General features: G+C 34.1%; 1 protein-coding gene across 16 annotated transcripts in view; it reads left to right on the forward strand.

Annotated features, from left to right (window-relative positions):
- HDAC9 (histone deacetylase 9) overlaps positions 1–21,859 on the forward strand; it is a 1,049,458-nt gene that overhangs the window by 857,488 nt on the left and 170,111 nt on the right. For all 16 annotated transcript variants that reach the window (XR_012512159.1, XM_010349341.3, XM_074379572.1 and 13 more), the window contains one exon: positions 15,779–15,863. Coding sequence is in view for 15 of the 16 variants with exons in the window: in XM_010349341.3 (XP_010347643.1) it covers positions 15,779–15,863 (85 nt within the window). In the remaining variant the exon portion in view is untranslated. The remainder of the gene's footprint in view (positions 1–15,778; positions 15,864–21,859) is intronic.

The raw sequence follows: 21,859 nt of genomic DNA on the forward strand, positions 1-21,859 counted from the left end.
GTGGCTCCATGGATAATTGACCTTCCCAGAAAGAAATGTTATCTGATTGCAAAAGTTGACTACTTTTCTGCCTATGTGGAAGGAAATTTGGGATTTTACTGGCTTTCTTTGAGCACATGCATTCAAAGGAGATTCTGTCTCTATTCTCTTAAAAAATCTTTTGCTGTTAGCCCAATTCTATTCTTCCAAGGGTACATTTCCAATGACAATAATCTCCCATATGATCTCTTTCTTTAAGAAATGATTATGTTTCAGAACAGATTCAATTGTGTGGAGTTACGTGTTCTTAATTTATCTGTGTTTACTGTAAAGCAAAGTGTGTTCTGTACTTTGCTGCCATTCTATGCCCTTTTGACAGGGAGAACGCTGGTCATTTTAGTGTATGTGCTTTTTGTGGAGATGAAATAAACTGCTTTTATAGAGCAATTTGTGACATTAAAATTGATAATATGAGAGATTACATATTCTTAAATACTCCCATATGAAAATATGTCATATGCTAAATTAGCTATTAAATATTCAAAATGCTAAATTAGCTATTAAAACCACCCTCTTAAACTTATGGATGACTTCCAAAAAGATAGAAAAAGGAGAGAGAATACTGTAGCTTTTGGCTACCCTGGAGGCATCTGTTTGAAAATCACCAATTATTCAGAGTTTGAACCTTAATAATCTACTGCATATTGCAAAAAAACAGAGCCTTTGGCCTAAGAAGGAAAAGGAATTTAATTGGAGACCAGAATACAGAAAGAATGACAATGATGTCACCTGATTTAAAGTTTGAGACCTGTGCCTTTTCTCTACATGTTTAGAAAGACCAGATCTGAGACAGAGAAAGGAATAAAGGTATCACTGGACAGTATTAAACCTGACCATGTGAGTGTTTAGATTGCTAAAATTTCCAGTAAGTGCTAACTGAAATGATCATTTTTGGCTATATTGACCCTTAAATTTACTAATTGATATGTATGTTATATGGTAAATTTGAGTTAGTTATTATGAAACCCTAAATACCACCTTGTCCCTTTTGGTTGGTGATCTTCAATTGCATAAACACAATCTAAAATGTGTTCAATATAAACTAAATGAAGGGAGGTTTAAATAGTATATACCTTTCTGTATTTTTGCATTAAATTTTCTTGAGAACATAAACAAGAATATAGGTTTCCTAGCAGATACTTTAAAGGTAACAAATGAATATGGGATTATTGAACTTTTGAAAGGTAAATATTGTTGTGTCAGGTCTATCAGTGTATGGAAGAACAAAACTAAGAAAAAGGAAGATGATTAAAAGTGAAAAATTAAAGAAAAATACAAGCATGTTGTACCTTATAATTCATTTGGAAAAAGGAAATGAAAATATAATATATGAAACACGTTGAAGAATGAGTTCTTCTCACTTTCATTGACAATATAATTTATAATCCAAGGCCTGGTTTTCTGTATTTTTTTCCAGGTCAAAGATCCTTATGACTACATTGAAGTTTTAAATTTCATTATTTCAGAAAAGTAATACATAAAGCACGTACCTCACTGTTTTTTAAAAAGTGCATATATGCAGTTTTCACAATAGTTTTAAATGGTAAGCTGTAGGTAAGAAAATACAAAAGGATGTCTTTCAGATACTAGTTACTGCAATTTCAAATCCTAGTTTCCCTCCAAACCCTTTTTTCAAGTGATTAATAGAGCTATTATAACTCATTATCTGGGATTTCACTTCTACAAATAACAAAATGTAGTAAAGCTTGAACTTAAAACATTGGCGGAACCCATTTTAGTTTCTCAACACTGAACATGCAATTGAACTCAAATTAGAAAGGTCAAGAGGCGCCTTTTTGAGGGCCTCTGCTCTTTGTCAGATATATTTATTCATGTGCAGAGGATTAGAATTCATAAACATTTTGCCAGTTTTTTGAATGCTATTTCTTTCCCTTGTTGTTTTTGGCCAGGCCATGACAATACAGCAAAATTTTGCTTCTTATGGCTTATTATCAGCAGAAATATATGTATTACATAAACCAGAGTATAAAATCAACAGGAACCATTAGCTCTGCATCTGTGTAGACACATAGATGGGTACCAAAAAACTTGATTTTTAAAAATTCTAGTTATCTGAGTGTTACACCCAAAACAAGCATTCTCTTCTTTTTAAATATCTTTATCATGAAAATGATCTACTTAGCAAAACATCTCTTAACTATTCTTTTAAGAAATATGTACAAGGTCAGTCAAAATAATACACTATTGGATTAAAACTAATTTGAGCATGGTACAGGAAATTCCTAGGGGCAACTGATTTTGAAGACATACCAGAAGTCCATTTTTTTCTTTTTCTTGACAAAGTTTAGAACTTAGGTTTATCATTCCAATCAGTGCATGATGGATATTTTTTGTCTTTTTCAATGAAGCACTTAGAAACACCAGCTTGGGGTTTGCAAGAAATTGAAGTGAATATTTAAATGAGAAGAATCATTAGGTTGCTTGGAAGACATTAGGGATACTTATGTGAATAGCCACATCGTTTTTAGAATTCGTAATAGAAACATCTGTGAGGTTTTCAGAGAATCTGATTTTGGTAATCTGTATTTGAGCTGATTGGCAAACAGTGTCACAGTTGTTCTAAGGCCAAATTTGCCTACTGTTATGTAAAGCCAATTAGTGGCACCCTGGGTTACTTCCTCTGAAAGAAATTTTCCCAAGAGGTGAGAAAAGCTTTAAGCAGTTGCCATTCCTATGGAATCTAAAACAAAAACATTGATAATCTTCAAGCAAGTAAAACAAAGGAGAGGATACAGAGTAGTAGAAGCCTTGGGTAGTGAGTTGAGAACATGGCTATTAGATCACCTGTCAATACAAAATAAATGATGATTTCTAAGCTTATTAGGGAAAAAAAGCAAAACAAATTGTCATAGATCTGGAAGCTGTTGAGATTGTGCTAAAGCCTCTAGTCCTTAGAGTTCAGCATTTACCCTTGGAATGTATAGCATGCTTTGGTTTTCCTCACTCTTTTTAAAACTTGACTTCTGGTTTCTTTGTCTCTTCTTTTCTTTTTCTTTTCTTTCTTTCTGTCCTTGCCTTCCTCTCTTTCTTCTTCCCTCCCTCACTTCCTTCATCTCTTCCTCTGTTTCTCCCTTCCTCTCTCCACTTTCTTTTTAATAACTGCTATCTCCTGTTGAGTATGCCTAGCTGCTCTCATTTGACTTGAATTTCACAAACAGTGGCTAAAGTTAGTGATTGTGTTTTTTGATCATCTTTTAAAGATGATGTTTTGCTCTAAAGCTGCTGAAATAGTCTCTTGAATTGACTCTAGTAAGTGTTGACAACCACCCCTGAGGTGAACTCTTGAGATGTTGTTGTCCAAGTTGCTCATCAGGGGTTTGTTTGCATTGGATTCCGAATGGGGAAGTTGTTTTGCCATCTTTTTCATTCTTTAGAGTATGTATGGCTGAGGCTTTGTCCATTGGGGAATTGGTGTGAATCTGGGAAAGCTTACAAGCTCCCAAATAGTTACCATTCATGAGTAAAGGAAGGAAGAACTGAATACAGGGATAATGTGTGATATGTTAGAATAATGTTTTTCTATTATTTTCTTTTAAACTTGGAAGACTCCATACTCTAAAAGAGAATGTATGTATAATCTAAAGAGAGTAAAACCGTTTGGGGAAAATATTATTTGAAGATACTTTTCAGTGTAAATATCGCCTATGATGTTGCATTTCTTATATTCAACAAGGCAGAGCCAAACTGATTGTGAATTTTTTGTTTGTTTGTTTGTTTATATGTTTTAGCAAATGCCAAATGAAGTGAAGTTTGTTTGGATAATTCAAAACTCCATTATATAAATATTTTGTATTGTTTGTCTTTAGGTTTTTCAGAGGGTGTTAAGGAGAATATAGGCCAGGGACTTGGACATTTCATAGGTTATGGTAACCAGTAAAGGAAAGAAAGCAGTTCTTTGCCATGTGAAGCAAACATGGTATGACATTCATTTATTTGTCTATTCACTAGTCTTTTACTGGGCATGTATTTTGTGACCAAAATATCTAATATAAGTAAAAGTAAAATAATCAAAGTGTTTTGGGATATAACGTAGAACCATTGTTTTTAACTATAGAGATGGAGGAATATTTTAATATTTAACACATCTTGAATAAAAAATCAGAGTGAAATGAGCTCATATTGAAGGAAAAGATTATCACATAATGGGAAAGCATAGATAAAGACATTAAGACTTCTTGGAATTGTGGATGGCTCTGTTTAGATTTGTTTTGTTTTTGGTAGAGTAGAGGTATGTTGAATAGAATAAAAGTATATACTGAGGCTGAATTTGTGTACTGGAATGTCATAAGGAATTAGAATTTCTGTAAAAAAATATGGAGGCTTTGAACAAATGAATCCCAAGCTTTGGGGTGAAACAACAAGAGCAATGAAACAGTGTATTATTTTATTTTTTATTTATTTTTTTTTGGAGACGGCAGAAGCTCACAGAAGAAAACAAAGCTTATTGTGAAAGTAACTGTTAGCAATTTTCCCAGATAATCAATAAACAAAATTATACTGTAACCACGGTATGCTGAAACTGGCTGTAAATGACTTGTGAAAGCTAATTGTGTGTATCTCTGCTCAAATCTGAGTTCAATAACTTCACATTAGTAGCTTGAAACAGACAATGGTGGGAATATTTACACCACAGAAATCAGTAAATGCTACAAATTAGGACTACTTCTTGGTCAGTTAGCAGTTAAACATTTACCAGCACACCACTGCCACATAATGTGGAACAGGTCTTGTTAGCGGAAAAGTCAACATTTTGAAAAGAGTATCATACAAAAAAATCTCTTAAATAAAACAAAAAAAAAATATTGAAAAACATAAAATTAGCAAATTAAATGAAGAAGAGATTTAAAAAGCAAATAGAAGAAAACTGGGCACAAAAAATGAAACAGGGCTTACCAGATTTGACTGTCAAATTTAAACTTACTTGCAGAAATTGGGTCAAGTAAACAAGATTTTTGGCATTTACTGTGAGCCAATCCTTCTTAATAACAATTGATACCTAAACTACAGAGCTTATGTTGGAAAACTACACATATAGCCCTGAACAGACTTCCCTTCAATGTTGTTGGAACTTTGGTTTGACATGCACTTTTCAACATACATAGTATTTTCCCTACTCTGCTATTTGGTTCTGTTTTCTCATTATGTTGTATATCTACAAACTTACCTAATGATTAAGCAAGAAGATCAATAGTCGGAATTATCCAACAAATTGTATTCATTATCCTGTTTCCACCATGCCTTCTTTTGTTTATTTTCAGGCTTATTTTAATTACTTAGTTGGTGATTGCCATAGATGTTTAAACATATCATGTGCAAACTGTCCATGGTTAAGCATCATGGAAATTATAGTATACCATTTGGGTTTCATATGGACCAGAGGCATCTTCTCATAGTCTTCCTCCTTCCCTTCATTGGCAGATGTATTATATAACCTACATTTCTCTAAGCCATAGTAGTTTTGGATAAAATTCGGTTAATAGAACAGTAACTATAGTAATCATCTCAGAGTCTAGCTCACTGGTTTCTCTTACCTTAGTCAAGGAATTCCTCAATATCTCATGTGAGCTGATGACCATGACTGTTCCCTTTACCTCTTGATCTTCCTGTTACTCTAATAAGACTTGTTAGACTTATGTCACTGCTGTTGAACAAGAGATACTTCTTTATTGCTGTGTTGACATCACCCTACATCATCTTCATTTAGGGAGGATGCAGGCTGACCCAATCTGAATAATTTCAGTGGTTTTTTGGTGTAGTAACTTGATTGTCAATACAATCACCCTGATTCCAATTTCCTCCCCCCCAATCTATTTGGCCAAGGATTTTAATGACTTCAAATAAAAGAGGTTATTTGGAGAATGACTCATGAATCACAATATGGATAAAATTATAACCAGATTTACTTACACAATCAAATTAAACATACACAACTAATTGCAGACTTCTCTAAGACAATTATTCAAATGAGAGTTGAGTTTTAACCACCAATCCCCCTTCACTAGGGAATTGATAATAGTTCATTAGCATGGAGAGTCAGATCTGTATCACAATCTACTTTCCTTTTCTTCTTGGTCTTGATCATCATATTCTTCCAAAGTTCTACAACATCTTTGACCCTGACAACTGAACCCTGTCTGCATTTTGTCTGAGTCGCTTTGCATGTTGCAAGGGGACTTTTAACTCCCTTTGTAAGTGAGTTTGTGACCTTGTATTTAAAAATATAACGTGTTTCTCTTATACAAAATATATCATCTCACTTGCTTTCCTAGAAGCACTGTAATATAGTGGAAAGAACATGAACTCAAGAGCCAGACTTTGTTTCCCTATTCGCTTATGTCACAGTGCTTATTTTTTTTTTTTTGGAATTTTTAATTTTTGAAAAATTGTTTTTAATTGTAAAATATAATACTTATACAGAAAACTGCAAAACATGAATGTTCAACTCAATGAAATATCACAGAGATCACATATGTAATGATCAGCCAAGAGATAAAGTAATGTCAGCATGTCAAAAGACCCCACATTTCCTTTCTAGCTAGTATCCCCTTTCTCTTTTCTGAAAGTGACCAATTTTCTGATTTCTAACATTACATTTTAATGTACAACTTTATATCCATGAAATTATAAAATATATAATTGCTTTCTTGCTCATTTTGCTCAACATTATGTTTGTGAGATTTATCCATGTTTTTGCAGCCAGCTGTAGTTGATTCATTTTTATTAACAGATAGTATTCCATTCTGTAAAAATAATTTTTAGGAAAATGTCACAATTTATTTACATATTTTACTTTTGACAGACAAAGGGAATTTTTCCAGTTTGGGAGCTCTTGTATGTAATGTTGTGATGAACATTTTATATGTGTTTCTTGGTGCATTTGTAGCCACATTTTTGTTGAATATATTTCTACAAGTGGTATTGCTGAATTCTGAAATATGTTTGTGTTTGAATTTTGTGGATGGCACCAAACTGTTTTCCATAGTGGTAGTTACAATTTATACTCCTACCTGTGGCATACAACTGTTTCCATGGTTCTGTATCCTTCCAGTACTCCGTATTGTCAGTCTTTTAAAATCTTAGCCATTCTGTGGGATGTGTAGTAGTATATCATCATGGTTTTAATTTGCCCAGATTCTAATGAGGTAGTTCTTCATCTATTTATTGATCATTTATAGTTACTGTTTCTGTTTTTGATGCATCTATTAAAGACTTTTGCCCACCTTCATATTGTCTTTTTCCTTACTGATTCAGCAGTTCTTTGTATGTTCTACTGTTGGTTTCATGTGCTGAAATATCTTGTCTTTTCACCATCCTTAGAGGTGACCTTCGATAATTGAAGGTAACTTTTTATAGTGGTATAATTTATCAGTCTTTTCCTGTAGAATAAATTCTGTTTGTATTCTATTTAAGTATTCTTTCTGGATTCCCAAAGTCATGAAAAGATTATTTTTATCCTTTTCTTACTCTTCTCTGAAAGGTTTATTTTTTGATTTCAACATTTAGACTCACAGTCCATCCAGCATTGAATTTGTATATGGCATAATATAGAAGTCAGTTTTGTTTATTTCAGTGTAAATAAAAGTACCACTTATAGAAAAGACCATCTATTCATTGTGGCTCAGCAGTGTTAACTTTGCCCATGTATACATGGAGAGTCTATTCTATTTCACAGGTTTCTATCTTTTTATGTGTTACTATCAGACTGTCTTACTACTGTAGTTTTATTAAAAGTCTTGATATCTGGTAGAACAAATCTTTCAGTTTGTTTTTCTTCTTCAAGACAGTCATGGCTACATTTGAACCCACTGCATTTTAAAATAAAATTTTAGAATTAGCTTGGGTGGTTGTACAAATCACATGTAAGTGGATATAAATGGGTTTAGTTTACCAATGAAGACAAAGATGACTACATTGTAATAACAGGTGTGTTTATAGGGAAGCTTTCTGTAATATAATATAATTATAAGGAAAGTTTGAATGAAAGAAATGAAAAAAATTTATCTACAAGAACTAACTGAAGGAAAACTCATATGACTATATTAATACCAGATAAAAATGGACTTTAAGGCAAAACAAAAAAGCGAAAATAGAGATCAAAAGAGATCTTTCATACTGATAAAATATTCTATCAGCCGAGAATATAAAACAATTCAAAATTGATGCGTCTAAGACAGCATGAAAATATTAAGCAAAAACAGAAAGAACCAAATAAAAAAATCACCAAAACCACAATAATAAGAAGAAATTTCAGCATAGTACTCTTAGTAACTGATAAATCATGAAGAAAATAAATGTGAAGGGTGATAAGGAAGATTTAAACACTTGATAAACTTGCTGTAATTTAAATGTATAATGGATCATATATCCCCAAACATGACAGAATATCATTCTTTCAAGACATTCTTAACATTTTAAAAGATAGACCATATATGGAGCATAAAGCAAGTTTCAATACATTTTAACTAATTGAATTCATACATAGTATAATTTCTTACCACAATAAATTTAAACTAAAATCAATATTAAGAGGTAAGTAGAAAATCTTATATATTTTGAGATTTCTAATATACTCTAATTCATGTATCCAAAGAAATCACAATGAAAAATTATAAAGTTTTCTGAAATAAAGCATTATGAAAATATAAAATGTGAAAACTTGTGTGATATATAAAGCTGAACTTAGAGAAACACATAGTTTTAAATGTACATGTTAGGAAATAAGAAAGCTTAAAAATAATATTGAAAGCATACATTTCATGAAATTAAAGAATCAAAGCAACAAATTAAATGCAAAGAAACCAAAGGAAATAGAAATAATAAAATAGAAAAGAAGCATATATTATAAGATTTTTAAAGTCAAATGTTGATTCTTTGAAATAAGTAATAAAAGTGATCAGACTCTAGTAAGACCGACCAACAAAGAGAAAGCATGCATGTCCTGCACTGGGAAAGAAAAGGGAACTTTTACAAATTTTAAACTTATTAAAAGAATGACAAGAAAATATTAAAAACAACTTTAAACAGTTTGAAAATTTACGAAATGGAATATTTGAAATGGAAAAATTATAATAAAAATACAGCCTTGCAAGACTGTATAAACATACAGAAAATTTGAATAGTTCTTTAATTACTAACAAAATTGAGTTTTTAAAATTAAATTTACCAAAACCGATATAGTTTCACCAGGGAATTCTACCAGGAATTTTATTAAAAAAGTAATACCAATCACAAATAGTTTTAGAATAAAGGAGTGGGGGGTAGGAAGACTATATCACAACTAATTTTTTGAGGCTTGTGTAATACCAACACCAAACACTTAAGAGAATATTACAAGAAAGGAATATTAGGATAATCTTTTTCATAGTCATAGTAGTTAAAACCCTAAAGAAAATATTAGCAGTTCATCAACATCTTAAATGTTCATTAAATTAGGTTTACGCTAGCAATATAACCTATTAACTTTCCAAACTAATTCACATTAAGACAATGAAGAAGAAATATAACTATTTCAATAGACAGTTTAAAAGCAGCTGATAAATTACCCAATTATGATGAACAATTTTTACAAATAAAAATAAAAGACATATCATATTCAACTTGATAAAGGATATCTATAAACAGTTCTACAGTATGCATTAGGTTTAAAGGTGAAATATAGAAATTATTCTTTTAAATCATAAACAAGACAAAGATACTCTTATTGCTTCATTTCAACGTTGTTCAGGGAATCCTAGACAGTGAAATATGGTAAGAAAAACAAAAAAGTGTTAGTATTGGAGAAAAATAAATCTTTCACTATTTACAGATAATATGTAATTGAGTGTGAAGAAAATCTATTAAAATGCTTTTTTAAATTATGATTTAATATGTAAATTTAACAAGGTTGATAATTAAAAATCAATGAAAATTTAAAACTCAAAAGGTTTAGTAAAAATTAATTATATATATTACTGTCATAACTATAGGAAACAAAATTTAAGAATATACTGGTTTTATGTAATCAGTTATCCTTATGGGAAACTGAGTGAAGAGTATATGGGAATTCTCATAACTATAGGAAACAAAATTTAAGAATATACTGGTTTTATGTAATCAGTTATCCTTAAGGGAAACTGAGTGAAGAGTATATGGGAATTCTGTACAATGTTTGAAACTTTCTGTAGATGTAAAATTTCTTCAAAAAACATTTTAATACTCTTCATTTCACATGTATATTTTTGTCTCCCCACCATTTCCATGTCTGACCACTACTATATTACGTCCTATGATAATATTCCATACATACTTAAAAGCAAGCAAAGGGTGGAGTTCCATCTTTAAAAACTGAACATACATTCTGGACAGCACATTCTTGGCAATGGAACCTGGACAACATTTATCAGACATGGCTTGGAAAGTTCTCTGCATTACAAAAAGGACAGCTAGATATCAAATGATACAGAAATGAAATAAGACAAGTTTTCTAACAAGCCGTTTAAACGATTTTCTTAAAGAGACTTCTTGCTCCACTGCCAGAGATCTTGAATAGCCTCCTGGTCAGTCATCAGGGAACAGTTCTTCACATAATTGATGAACTTGGTTTCCAATTTGGGAAGAGAATCACCTTTTTCTATACTTGCTTGCATTTTTGCTTTAATGTTTTCTACAGAACTAGGTCCTTTTAGCATTTTAGGAGTTTTTTCTTTCCTGTTTTTCGAATGGTTCCTGACCTTTTGGTCTTGATGTTGGTGGGTTTGAGTCTTTTCCATTCTGGTTTGATTTTTGTGCATTTTGGCTGGAATATCTTGTATAAATTTATTCACTGGGCTTTTTCTTCAGCTTCCTCACCCTCATGGTCATCCTCATCTTCATCATCATCTTCATTAGCAGCAAGTTTTACTTTTTTCTCTGGAAGGTCACTACCACCTCTAGGGTCAGATCACTTTCCAGATACACTTAAGAGCTTCATATTCTCCTCCTCTTCATCTTCTGACTCTTCCTCCACAGCAACTAAGTACAGTCCATTCATATGCAATTGCCCTGAACCACGCTTCAACCATAAGCATAGGTGGTGGTATTTCAGAGCCCGTGATAGAAACTGTTGGCTGTACAGACATTTTCAAAGTTGCCAGTGTTACTTTTAATTGGACTGCCTTTATATTTCATTGCTTCTGCTTCAACAATGTGCAATTCATTATATGTACCGACTCCTAAACTTACCATGCTTAAAGAAAACTGGTGCTCATTTTCATCACTATCCACATTAAAGTGATAATCTTTGTTAGATTTAGTTCACAATTGAAAAGATAGTTCCGAGGCTTCAGGGGGCTCGTGACCATGAGCATTGAATATTCCCTGGGGTTGTGGCATGCACTTAGATGGGAGAGAAGACAAATGGAGATAAATGACTCCTGCTCTAGAGAACAAGCACAAAGGACAGAATCACACCCAGACTGAAGTTTTTAAAATTAAATTATAAATATGCATACTATATATTTACATATATAGTGTATATACACATAAATAATTTACAAAAACTGATAAATACCTAGAATACATCTATCTGAAAATATGACCATATTCATAAAATTGTAAAATATTTTTAGAGAAGTTAACAAATATGTAAGTTAATTAAATAATATGTATATGGATTAGAGATCTAAATATTGGGATGATCCCACTTCTCCTCAAATTGAGCTGAAGATTAATTTCAGTGCCTTTCAAAATCTTATTCCATTTTATAGTCATGCTATTACTTTTTCTTCCTGCTCAACTGGAAACAGTCTTTTTCTCCTCTGATTATTGGCATGGCCATTCTGCCTCTGCTTGCCCTGGGTCTTTGTTTCTTTTCCATTTCCCTGCATTTCTGATCTACAGAAATATCTGCCTACATGTCAGGAAACCCTGCCAATGCATAGGAGAGAATAATTGTCTGGAAATTATGCAAGGGGAGTTCACTTTAGAAAACAAAATGAATTATCATTGCTGTTCTGATTCTTCGTTTTAAAACTATACCCTGATTACAGCAGCCAACCAAAAGGAAGAACCCATTTTATTTTGGCTTGTTAACTGTGGAGAGCAGAACAAAGGTCATCTCTTCATGTTTTTTCGTCAATTAACCCTCCATTTGTTCAACATTCTAAAAATGTCTTTCCTATGCAATGTCCATCTTTGACTTGAAATGGCTCACAACGAAGTAGAGAATTGGAAAAAAGGACTTATTACCACATAATGTTTTTAGTAAATAAGAGGATTTGTGGGGAAATGGGACATAAGAGTAGTAGAAATTTGCTCTAGTAGAGAATTTGAAGAGCAGGCAATATTTGTGCTGGTCCTTGAATGCTTGGTAAAGTTTTACCAATTCAAAGAAGAATGAAGAAAAGATAATAAAGAGGGAACAGAATAGATAAAGGTACAGAAATATTAAGACACTTGGGAATTAAAAAATATTTGGGAAACATCAAAACATAACAAAACCACTAACGAGACTATTTAATAGATCCTTTGCTTTCTTGATGTATACATCCATCCTTGTACACCTCTTACGTTTGCAAAGGCTTTGTTTAGATTCTTTTAATGTTCTGTTCTGAATCATGCAAATGAAAAAAAAATCTGTGAGCTGTTTTTCACGTCTCATCAGTACAGCATAAATTTTAAAACACTTACTCAAGAGCATCTCCAAGAATATCCTTCTCCTATTTCTACAGATGAACTGTAGGCAACTAAAATGATTTTTGATGATTTAAATGATCTGATTCTAAAGAATCTGGAAATTACTTATAAGATGATAATGGCCACAATTTTATTGACTTTTATGGTGTTTTAAAGTAGCTATGTTATACTTAGAATGTGTATAGTGTATGCAACTTAACAAACATCTGAATCATGTCATTACATTATCACAACTTTCTGGAAATGATGTAGAAAAATAAACTTCCCTGTCACTGATCCTGAATATCTGTGTAAAGAATTGCTGTGAGTAATGCTTGTGATTAAGCTTGAGATATAATTAAGCTGGATGAGAGCTTTAAGTGTCAAGAGATTGGGTTAAAGTTATCTATTGTATCCTCGATAATTACCAGAGAGTTATAAGATACACTAGATAACTTAACAGTATTGCTTGACAAAGATGGCATGACAGGTGTGTACTATTTCCTACATTTGCATGTGCTTTATCTTTCTGTAACTTTTTGCATGCATAAGTTGTCTCATTTGCATAAATTACTTCCTTATTTATCTTTTAATAATTTTTATAATGCTGATTAGCCTCAATAGCCAATGTTTTTGTTGTATCTAATTGCCTAAATTAAATACATGGCAAAACTTTACCACATATTCTTATTTTCTACTCCAAATTTATTTTAAAAAATGAATATTTATTTCATATTTTGTTAGTTATTAAATTATGAATAATGACCAACACTCATACATATTTATTAAGTGGATGCTTCAGTCAGATGTTGTTAGTGCTTATAATTGTGAGGGATTAAATAAATAACTCTCTAGAAAAGACAACCCAATTCTGTGGTCCTTCCATACAAGATTTTAATTTTATAAAAACAGACTCTAAATGCCACTTGCCTTTTGCCAGTGGAGATATTATCCATTGCATACCTACCAGAGAAAAAATAAAGAACCTACATTGAGAACTTTCTGAATTCAGCTCTGTCTGTATGTATACACTTAAAATGCAACAAATTGGAGCAATTTACTGAAGGTTAAATCCTCTAAATGACATTCAACTAAAACATGCAGGGAAATGGTTTGGGAGGTTTAAATGATCAATTTAATTGCCTTAATTCTCTGGATTGCTTTTTAAAGTAGACACAACCCTTTTACGTCTAACTGAAGATTCTAAATTGGGGGTTTAGGAGTGTTCGTATTTTACTGAGTCACTTATGCTTTCTATACAATCCCAGTCTTTAAAATAGCCCAGACCTCAGTGTGCAAGAAAGAGTTCAGAAGTTAGATGTTTGATCTGCCTATAGCTTTCTTTCCAGAAACCAGCACCTTTCAATTTGTCAGCATTTTTACCCTGAAGTCAAAGGGAGGCTTTTTGAAGAGCTAAATATGCTGATATGGCCTCGTGCTTTTGTTCTTAAATATTGGAACATAGATAGTCATTTCAAGATGTTTTATTAGTAAAACCTACCTGATTTCTATTAAAATTATTTTCTCTATGCTCCAAGAAAGGAGCAAAAAATTATTTAGGAGCAAAGCAGCTCGTTCAACCTTGTCTAATGCATAAGAATTTTCCAAGTAAACTTCAGTTTATGATTCAGTAGTTCCTCAGAGTTGAGAGAGTGTTACTAGACTAACAAATTCTTGAAGATACAGTTTGAAATACCAGATTTTTTAAATGATTTTAACGAATTTTAAGAGTTTATTTCAGAACCTTGTGCTGCCACTGAGTGGTGATGGTGATTTTTTTTTTTCCTCTCACCAAACTGTATTGCAAATAAACCTTCTGATGTTTTAAAGATTTTTCTTTGGAAAAACACTCTGGAAAGTTATAGTTAGTGAATTTACCCACGTATAAATATCCCTGAGCTACTCTGTTATCCTATGACATCTGGAATAAAGGTGCTATTGTTTTAGATTTCATGATTGAAGAATAGAATAATCAATTCAGAGAGACCCTGAGGGGAAGATTCACTCACATATGCTGTGGAAACTTGTAATCCCTGTGTTTTTTTAGTTTTTCTTACAGATGAAGAGACATAGATGAGTTCGTGCTTTGATGCATCTAGTGACATCGGTTTCCATTCACACCAAATTATACTTTGATCACCAGTTCATATTTGAGATGATTAACCTTAACATTTCTAGGAAAACTGCTTTTTTTATAATCCTTTTGTTACTATTATTTTATTTGCTTTTTGGATCACAATAGCTGGACAACTATTTTATTTGCAAGGGCCCTAGCCATGCACTTTCTGCTGTAACATGCCAAGCTAATCACCACAGCATTCTGAGGGATGCATTATCAGACTTAGGTCTGACAACTAGGCTCCATAAATTATTGAAAGCTTCTCTTCATTCCTTGCAAAACAGTGTTTGCTGAGCTTCTCCATGAAAAATTAGTGTAATTCCAGAAGATCATGATAGATTTGCAAGGTAGGAATTTGGCCTGTGCTTACACAGAGGCATCTGCATAGTTATGAATAAAATAGAAGTTAAATGAAACTGTACAGTTACTTTACACTTGGTTATTTGAACCTTTTCTCTACTACTTTATTCAATGGCCTTTGAATAACAGCAGCTGTGTCCCCTGGCTTTCTCTCGTGAAGTGTCCAAATGTGTAAGGTGGTTAGATATAAAACCACTGCAAAACTATGGATAATAGACTGCCCACTTTCTGTCTATAGCAACTTCCCTGAGGTTTTGTTTGCAGGGCCCAGCTGCGTATACAGACATGATGGAATTTGGTTTGTCAGGAACCTACAAAAATTACAGAAATAACTCAGATTTGTAATGAATAATACACAGACATGCACCTGCTTCAGGGACTTCACAGATTAGTCTTGCGACCAATGGCAAAGCCCCTTGGAATTCAATTACATGGATGTAAAACAGTTATTTTCTGGCTACACTTTTAGAACTAATATCAGCAAAATGTTAACTAGTTCTTGGAGCAAGCTTTTCCTGAGGATTAGGTTGTTTGAATTTGCTTTGCTTCTGTGAGACTTACTATAAAGTCATAATATTCTGTTCATATTATTATCTACTATTCTTGCAGCTGGAGCCACTTGCAGAAGATGTTCTCCACCAAAGCCCGAATATGAATGCTGTTATTTCTTTACAGAAGATCATTGAAATTCAAAGTATGTCTTTAAAATTTTTTTTAAAAATTGAATTGGGTAAAACTAACAAAAATTACATTGAGAATTACAGTACAAAGAAACACTTCTTTAGAGTTATAATTTGCACATATGTTCTTATCTTACTGTGTTGCTCTTAATGCAGCACTCTTATCTTACACTAATGAAATAAAGTAGAGACTAGATTTAGAGTCTTGTTTTTTTCATATATTTCAGGCATTTCGATTTTTTAAATGTTATGACCACTAAGCATTTACCCAGAACCATGAAATAAATGCAGAAATTGTTATTTTTATAGCTCAATCTTAATGAAATTGAGTTATCTCCTAATGATGTTGGAATTCAGCAATCATTTACTGATTTATATATGTCAGGAAAGGAAAAAAATTAATGAGAAAACCTCTGTATGGGGAAATCCAACTTAACAAAGTAGGGTTAAGTCATAGACTTTTTAGACCATCCAATTCCCTTCACACACATACATACACACACACATGCACATGGGCACACAAACATGTTGAAATCCAGCCCAAATTAACATGAAGATCAGCATGAAGAGAAAAACCAAAGGGTAAAATTAGGTGTCAAGGAGAATTAGGAAAACCTTTAGGTTCACTACTGTCCTGTAGAAGGATTTATTAAGTGCCATCTTAAGATGCCACTTTCCAGCTCCCTCTCAGGGTCATTGCCTTTGCTTGTTCAGTAACAGCTTGGGGATATGGGTTGACTGGAATTAAATTATCCATTTATCAAACACTGTGAATATTTACAAATCAGCCATATGAGAACTAAAGGTAATTCTCCACTTAATCTCACTCATGCTAGGATTGAGTGCCATATGTACTCAACAAACATTTATTGACTACATGTCATAACTAAAATAAACTATGAATTTCAAAGACTTTTAGGGAACAGAAAAATAAACATTCAAATGCTGGGGTGTACTATTCAAGCCTCTGACATAAGCCTAAAGCAAAGGAACTGACAGAGACAAAGAAGAAAAGGCAGGAGGTGGTTTCATAAGCTTGAGAAGAAAATCCTGTCATTGTCTTGTCTTAGTCTCATTTCCACTGGGGCTAGATAAAGAGGGTCTATTAACGTGTCATTGTAGGTTTCAAAGCAAGGAATCCTGAAGTCATCTTCAACAGCATTCTCCTATTCATCCACATGCAATCCAGTGTCCCCTTTCAGGTCATTAATAGAATGAAAATATCTCAGTCTTTATACGTATTATTATCTTTTTCTGAGCATTGTTTAGCCATTATATACACAAAGTGTTAAAATTGATTGGTCCCATGTATATTCTGAGCATATTACTTCAATAGGGATTTTTGAGTTCTTATTACATGTTAATCAATTACCAAGGCACAGAGGTGATGAAGAGGAATAAGACAGAGTTTCTGTATCAAGGTGCTTACAGTCCAGTGAGTGAGAGACAACCTAGTAAATAATTCCAATACAATATTCACAGAGTACACTGAGGTCATGGAGAAGGGATTGTCTTTTTCTTCATTCCCTTTCAACTGGAGGTAAGAGGGACTGGAAAGTAAGGAAGGCTGCTTGACAGCCACATAGCCTAAGCTTGGTTCTTAAGGGCCGAACAGCATGTTGAATAACTGAAGAAAGAGTGAGAATGCTTTGAAAGGAACAACAGAAATGAAGCACTCTATTTCCACAGAGTTATGAAAAGTCATAATTTCTGTACATCTTTAGAAACTCTACTGTTGCCTTTGTGTTGTACTAATTTCCTAGAAATGACTTTCTACTGCATAGTTTTTTCCTTTTACCACTAATGTCTTCAAGTGACCTTTGCAGTCTTCTCCAGCCAAACAAACCTGTTTGATTCTCAAAAAAGACTCACTCTCTATCAAAAGTTGCTGTAGGAGTCTCCTGCCACTAAGGATTGTCAATTCTACTCTTCTGCCCCAAGCTGCATTTTACACCACCCAACACTGACCACTTGACTGTGAAATCCATTTCCTTCTAAACTTTTATTGAGTACCCTACCCAGCTTGGAGCATTATGGCTGATCTAATAATGCCATAGTGTCTCAAGACAAATATGTTTTTCATTGGTATATTTAATTTTAATGTTTCTCTTATTTGAGTTTTACTTATTTAAATTTCTGTTAGTTCTGGGTCCTAAATTTGAGGATAATTATCAGGAGGACAGGAATCATATTGTTTTGTCCCTGGATGTACTTCCAAGAAGCACTGGCAGCAGATTCGAGGTGCATGGGAGGCTGGGAATGAAAAGTAGGCAGATTTGAGTAGGTAGGACTTGAATAATTCTTCAAGACCATAAATAACAAAGGCCATAAGCAACCAGAGCTCCTCCTTCTGAGTCAGGGATATATGGTGTAGTGGGCACTGTTTTTAGTATACCCAGAAACAATGCACTCCTCACATCTACTCAAAAGGAGCCTGGTTTTATTCATGAATCTTGTTATCAGTTACCATGCAACTCAGGGGAAGTTCGCTTAGCTCCAACTCCAAGGGAGCTGTTTTTAGTCTAAGTCAGTCACTTAACAGTGATTGGTTAAGAAATGGGTACATGACCCAATTCAGGCCAATGAAAATCAGGACCAGCTTTATGGGCATTTAGCCTGCATGGTCACTTATGTCCCATGCATAGAAGGGCCCCATCCTTAGTGTAAGGCTCTGCTGTTGCTGCCTTAAAATTTTTACTGAGTTTTAAAGAAGCAGTCCACGTTTTCATTTTGTATCAGGCCCTACAAATAATGTAGGCAGTCCTGATGAAAGTCAAGGTGATGGTGACGCAAAAAAAAGTTTACCAGGAAGGAATGATAGTAGCGTCACCACAAGGACAACTTAAATGTCAGTTGAGAGGGATCTGAATAGTGGGTTGAGGTTGTAAAAAGAAAGAAAACACAAGATAGGAAAGCAATCTCTCATTTGAGTAACGGCATCAATATTACTAGAGAGGAAGTGTTTCAGCCCTGCTGCTTTGACTCCTATGTGGTGCATTTTTATGTGGTTATAATTGCATGGCTTTGGGGCCACTCTTCTAGACTAAAGGAACAGAAAAGAGCTCTCTGATGTCCACTGAGCAATAAAATGGAGGGTGTATTTCAGATTCTCAAACTTCATAATGGCTTGGGAAATTTAAATTATGGGCTCCCTGCTTAGGAAACAGGACTTGATTTCCTGTTTTACATCCCATGCTTCCATTGCACCTGCTCTTTTGGTACTCCAAGACCCTAGTTGTGTTCTTCATTTCCCCTTTGGCAAAGAAAGTGGTAGGGACAGGTTACATAATTTGTGAGACACAGCTCAAAATGAAACTGTGCTAACTCTTCCTTGTTAAAAAAAAAAATTAGTAATTTCTGGAGGATGACAGCAAAGTGCTGAACCAAGCAAAGGGTCTTTCTGAGAGTGGGGCACTTCACAACTGCACAGGTTACCTGTTATGAAGCCGGCCCTGAAGGTAGTCTTTGTTCAACGGGAGCACTTCCTCTTCACATCTGTCTCTGAGTGTCACACAAGTGCCTCATTTCTACTTTGGGGAGTGTTCAGATTTCAGCCCACCTCCTAGTCCAGGTTCTGAAGGGTTCTTTTGTGCTGCAGTTTGGAACAACAGTATCAGAAAACTATGTTACTGTTGAGAAGCAGACCTTGTAGCATGTGGGAAACATTCAGGCAAGTTTCTAGATAGCCTTATCCCAAGGCACATGGCAAGGTGCTGACAGGTCTCCTGTGAATTTCTTTTTGAGAGCTGAGACCCCCAGCTGAGCATATGCAGGTGCTGGAGACTGTGATTAGCATTGGCTCCTTGCCTGGCCACATGTGTGTGAATATTTTCCGACAGGATCATTTATGTTGTCCTGTCCTTGTTTATGTTGCTCATCTAGCTGAGGAAAAAAGGCCTTACAAGGCCACAGCAGGGGAACCATTTCTCCTGACAGGTGAAGACCCTTCCTGACAAGAGAGGATTTGGTTCCATCTTAAGATGATAGATGGCATACAAGGGTCAACTGTCTTTGAGATGACAAAATGGAAAAAAGTTTCATGCTATTCCTTAAGAAATTAAAAATAGAACTGCCATATGATTCAGCTATCTCACTTTCTGAAGACTTATCAAAAAGAATTTAAATTAGAATCTCAGATATTAGCACTCCCATGTACATTGCGGCACTCTTTACCATAGCCAAGAGATGGGCGCCACCTAAGTGTCCATCAGTGGGTGAGTGGGTAAAGAAAATGTTGTATAGAAATAAAATAGAATATTATTCAGACCTCCAAAACGAAATTCTGTAATACGTGGTAACTTAGCATAATATCGTTTGATGGCAGAGATTATTTCTGGTGTGTTCCTGTTTGTTTTTAATTGCCATGTCTTTTGCACAGTCTTTGGTATGTACTAGGTGCTCTGCAGATGTGTTGAATGAATGAATCAGCTAGTCTTTCAATGTTTGCCACATTTTTTTTTCTAAACCTGGATTGATTTTGGTAACTAACTTCACATATTTATACTCCTTGGCACACTCATGCAGAGTGAGGGATTAAGAAGACCAAGCAAAATACAAGAGAGCCCATTTCTTCTCCTTCCTTCACAACCCACAAGGATGAGTCATTCCTAAGTTAGGAAGAACATGGATTATTTTTCTGAGTTGCCATTTCCATGGGTAAGCTTAGGGTGACAATTCTCAGAGCTGGATCTAGCACTTGGCTGGCTGGCTGGCTATAATAATCAACAAGTGATGCCAGTAATGAGTCAGCCCAGAGTGAGATAAAGAACTCTCATATGGATGTTTCCTTTCCTGAAACGCACCCTGACGATTTACTGTGTGCATGCACCATTGAATTCTTTCATTCTTCTGCATGGCATGAGAGCACCAGGGTTCTCTTTATACCAGTGCTGGCCCATTATAACATTTTCACTGATTTAGGAGGGGAGGAATCGTGAAGTGAGTTTTCCATAAAACTAAAATTATTTAGTTTGAAAGACTATCATTTTAAGTTCTAAACATGTATAATGATTGCTACTGATGAAACCCCAAAATATGAGACCCACAAGAATGGAGCCGTAGTTTCCTTTCATTTGTTTAAATATCTTAGTGAAAAGAGTACTCCTTTTAAGTGTCAACCAATTTCATAGACTTCCTGAATGATAATAATGATAATCATAGTATCTTTTTTTTTTTTGTGGATCAAGGAAATGCATATGTGCACAAAGATTTGAGGATTCTTTTACAGTTTTGCTCCAAGCCTCCAATGGTTTGCTTCTAATGAGTTGAAAAACACTGGTGTGGAAGATTTTAAAATGATCTTAATTCCAATGTAATCCTCTCTTCCACTCACCAACCATGTGACAACGAGCAAGCCACTTGTCAGGAATTTCACCAAGAATGGCATGGCACATCACTGGAATTGCTTTTCTAATTTGGTGCTACTGTGGCAACAAAGTGGCAAATAGGCAGAAGAATCCTAAAAGAGCAGTAGAAATTTTCCCTCTGTAACCCCACTTTCAGTTTTCCCCCAATCTAGGGATTCTCCCTTATTTAGTAAATTGAGGTCTTTTTAGAATTTCTTATTATGTTAACCAAGGCAAAATGGTGGCACAGGCAAGAATGAGGAATGGACAGTACTTACAATTTCACTGTATGTTCTTGTCAATGTGTTTTACATAAATAGAGGAGCAATTTCCATGTTTCTTGTATATAAAATTTGTGAGTATTACTAATCCTCTATTTTAAACACACACACACACACACACACACACACAATATTATTTAGGGCAATGAGAAATGAATTTATAGTCCTCAGAAATTATCCAACTTTTGAGGACATTTTGAAAAAGGGCATGATTTCTTTTGTTGGAGCAGCATGTTACAAGTAACTATGTAATTGACTAAAGCATAGTCAGTTATCTGCATGGTTCCACACCAGCAATGTGCAGAGCACACTCTCACACATTCTAGAGAAATAAGAATGAAATCACATTTTTCCTGGGAGATGTAATAGGCAAATATATTTGAC

Source organism: Saimiri boliviensis, chromosome 10, assembly GCF_048565385.1.
Source record: "Saimiri boliviensis isolate mSaiBol1 chromosome 10, mSaiBol1.pri, whole genome shotgun sequence".
Classification (NCBI taxonomy): Eukaryota; Metazoa; Chordata; class Mammalia; order Primates; family Cebidae; genus Saimiri; species Saimiri boliviensis.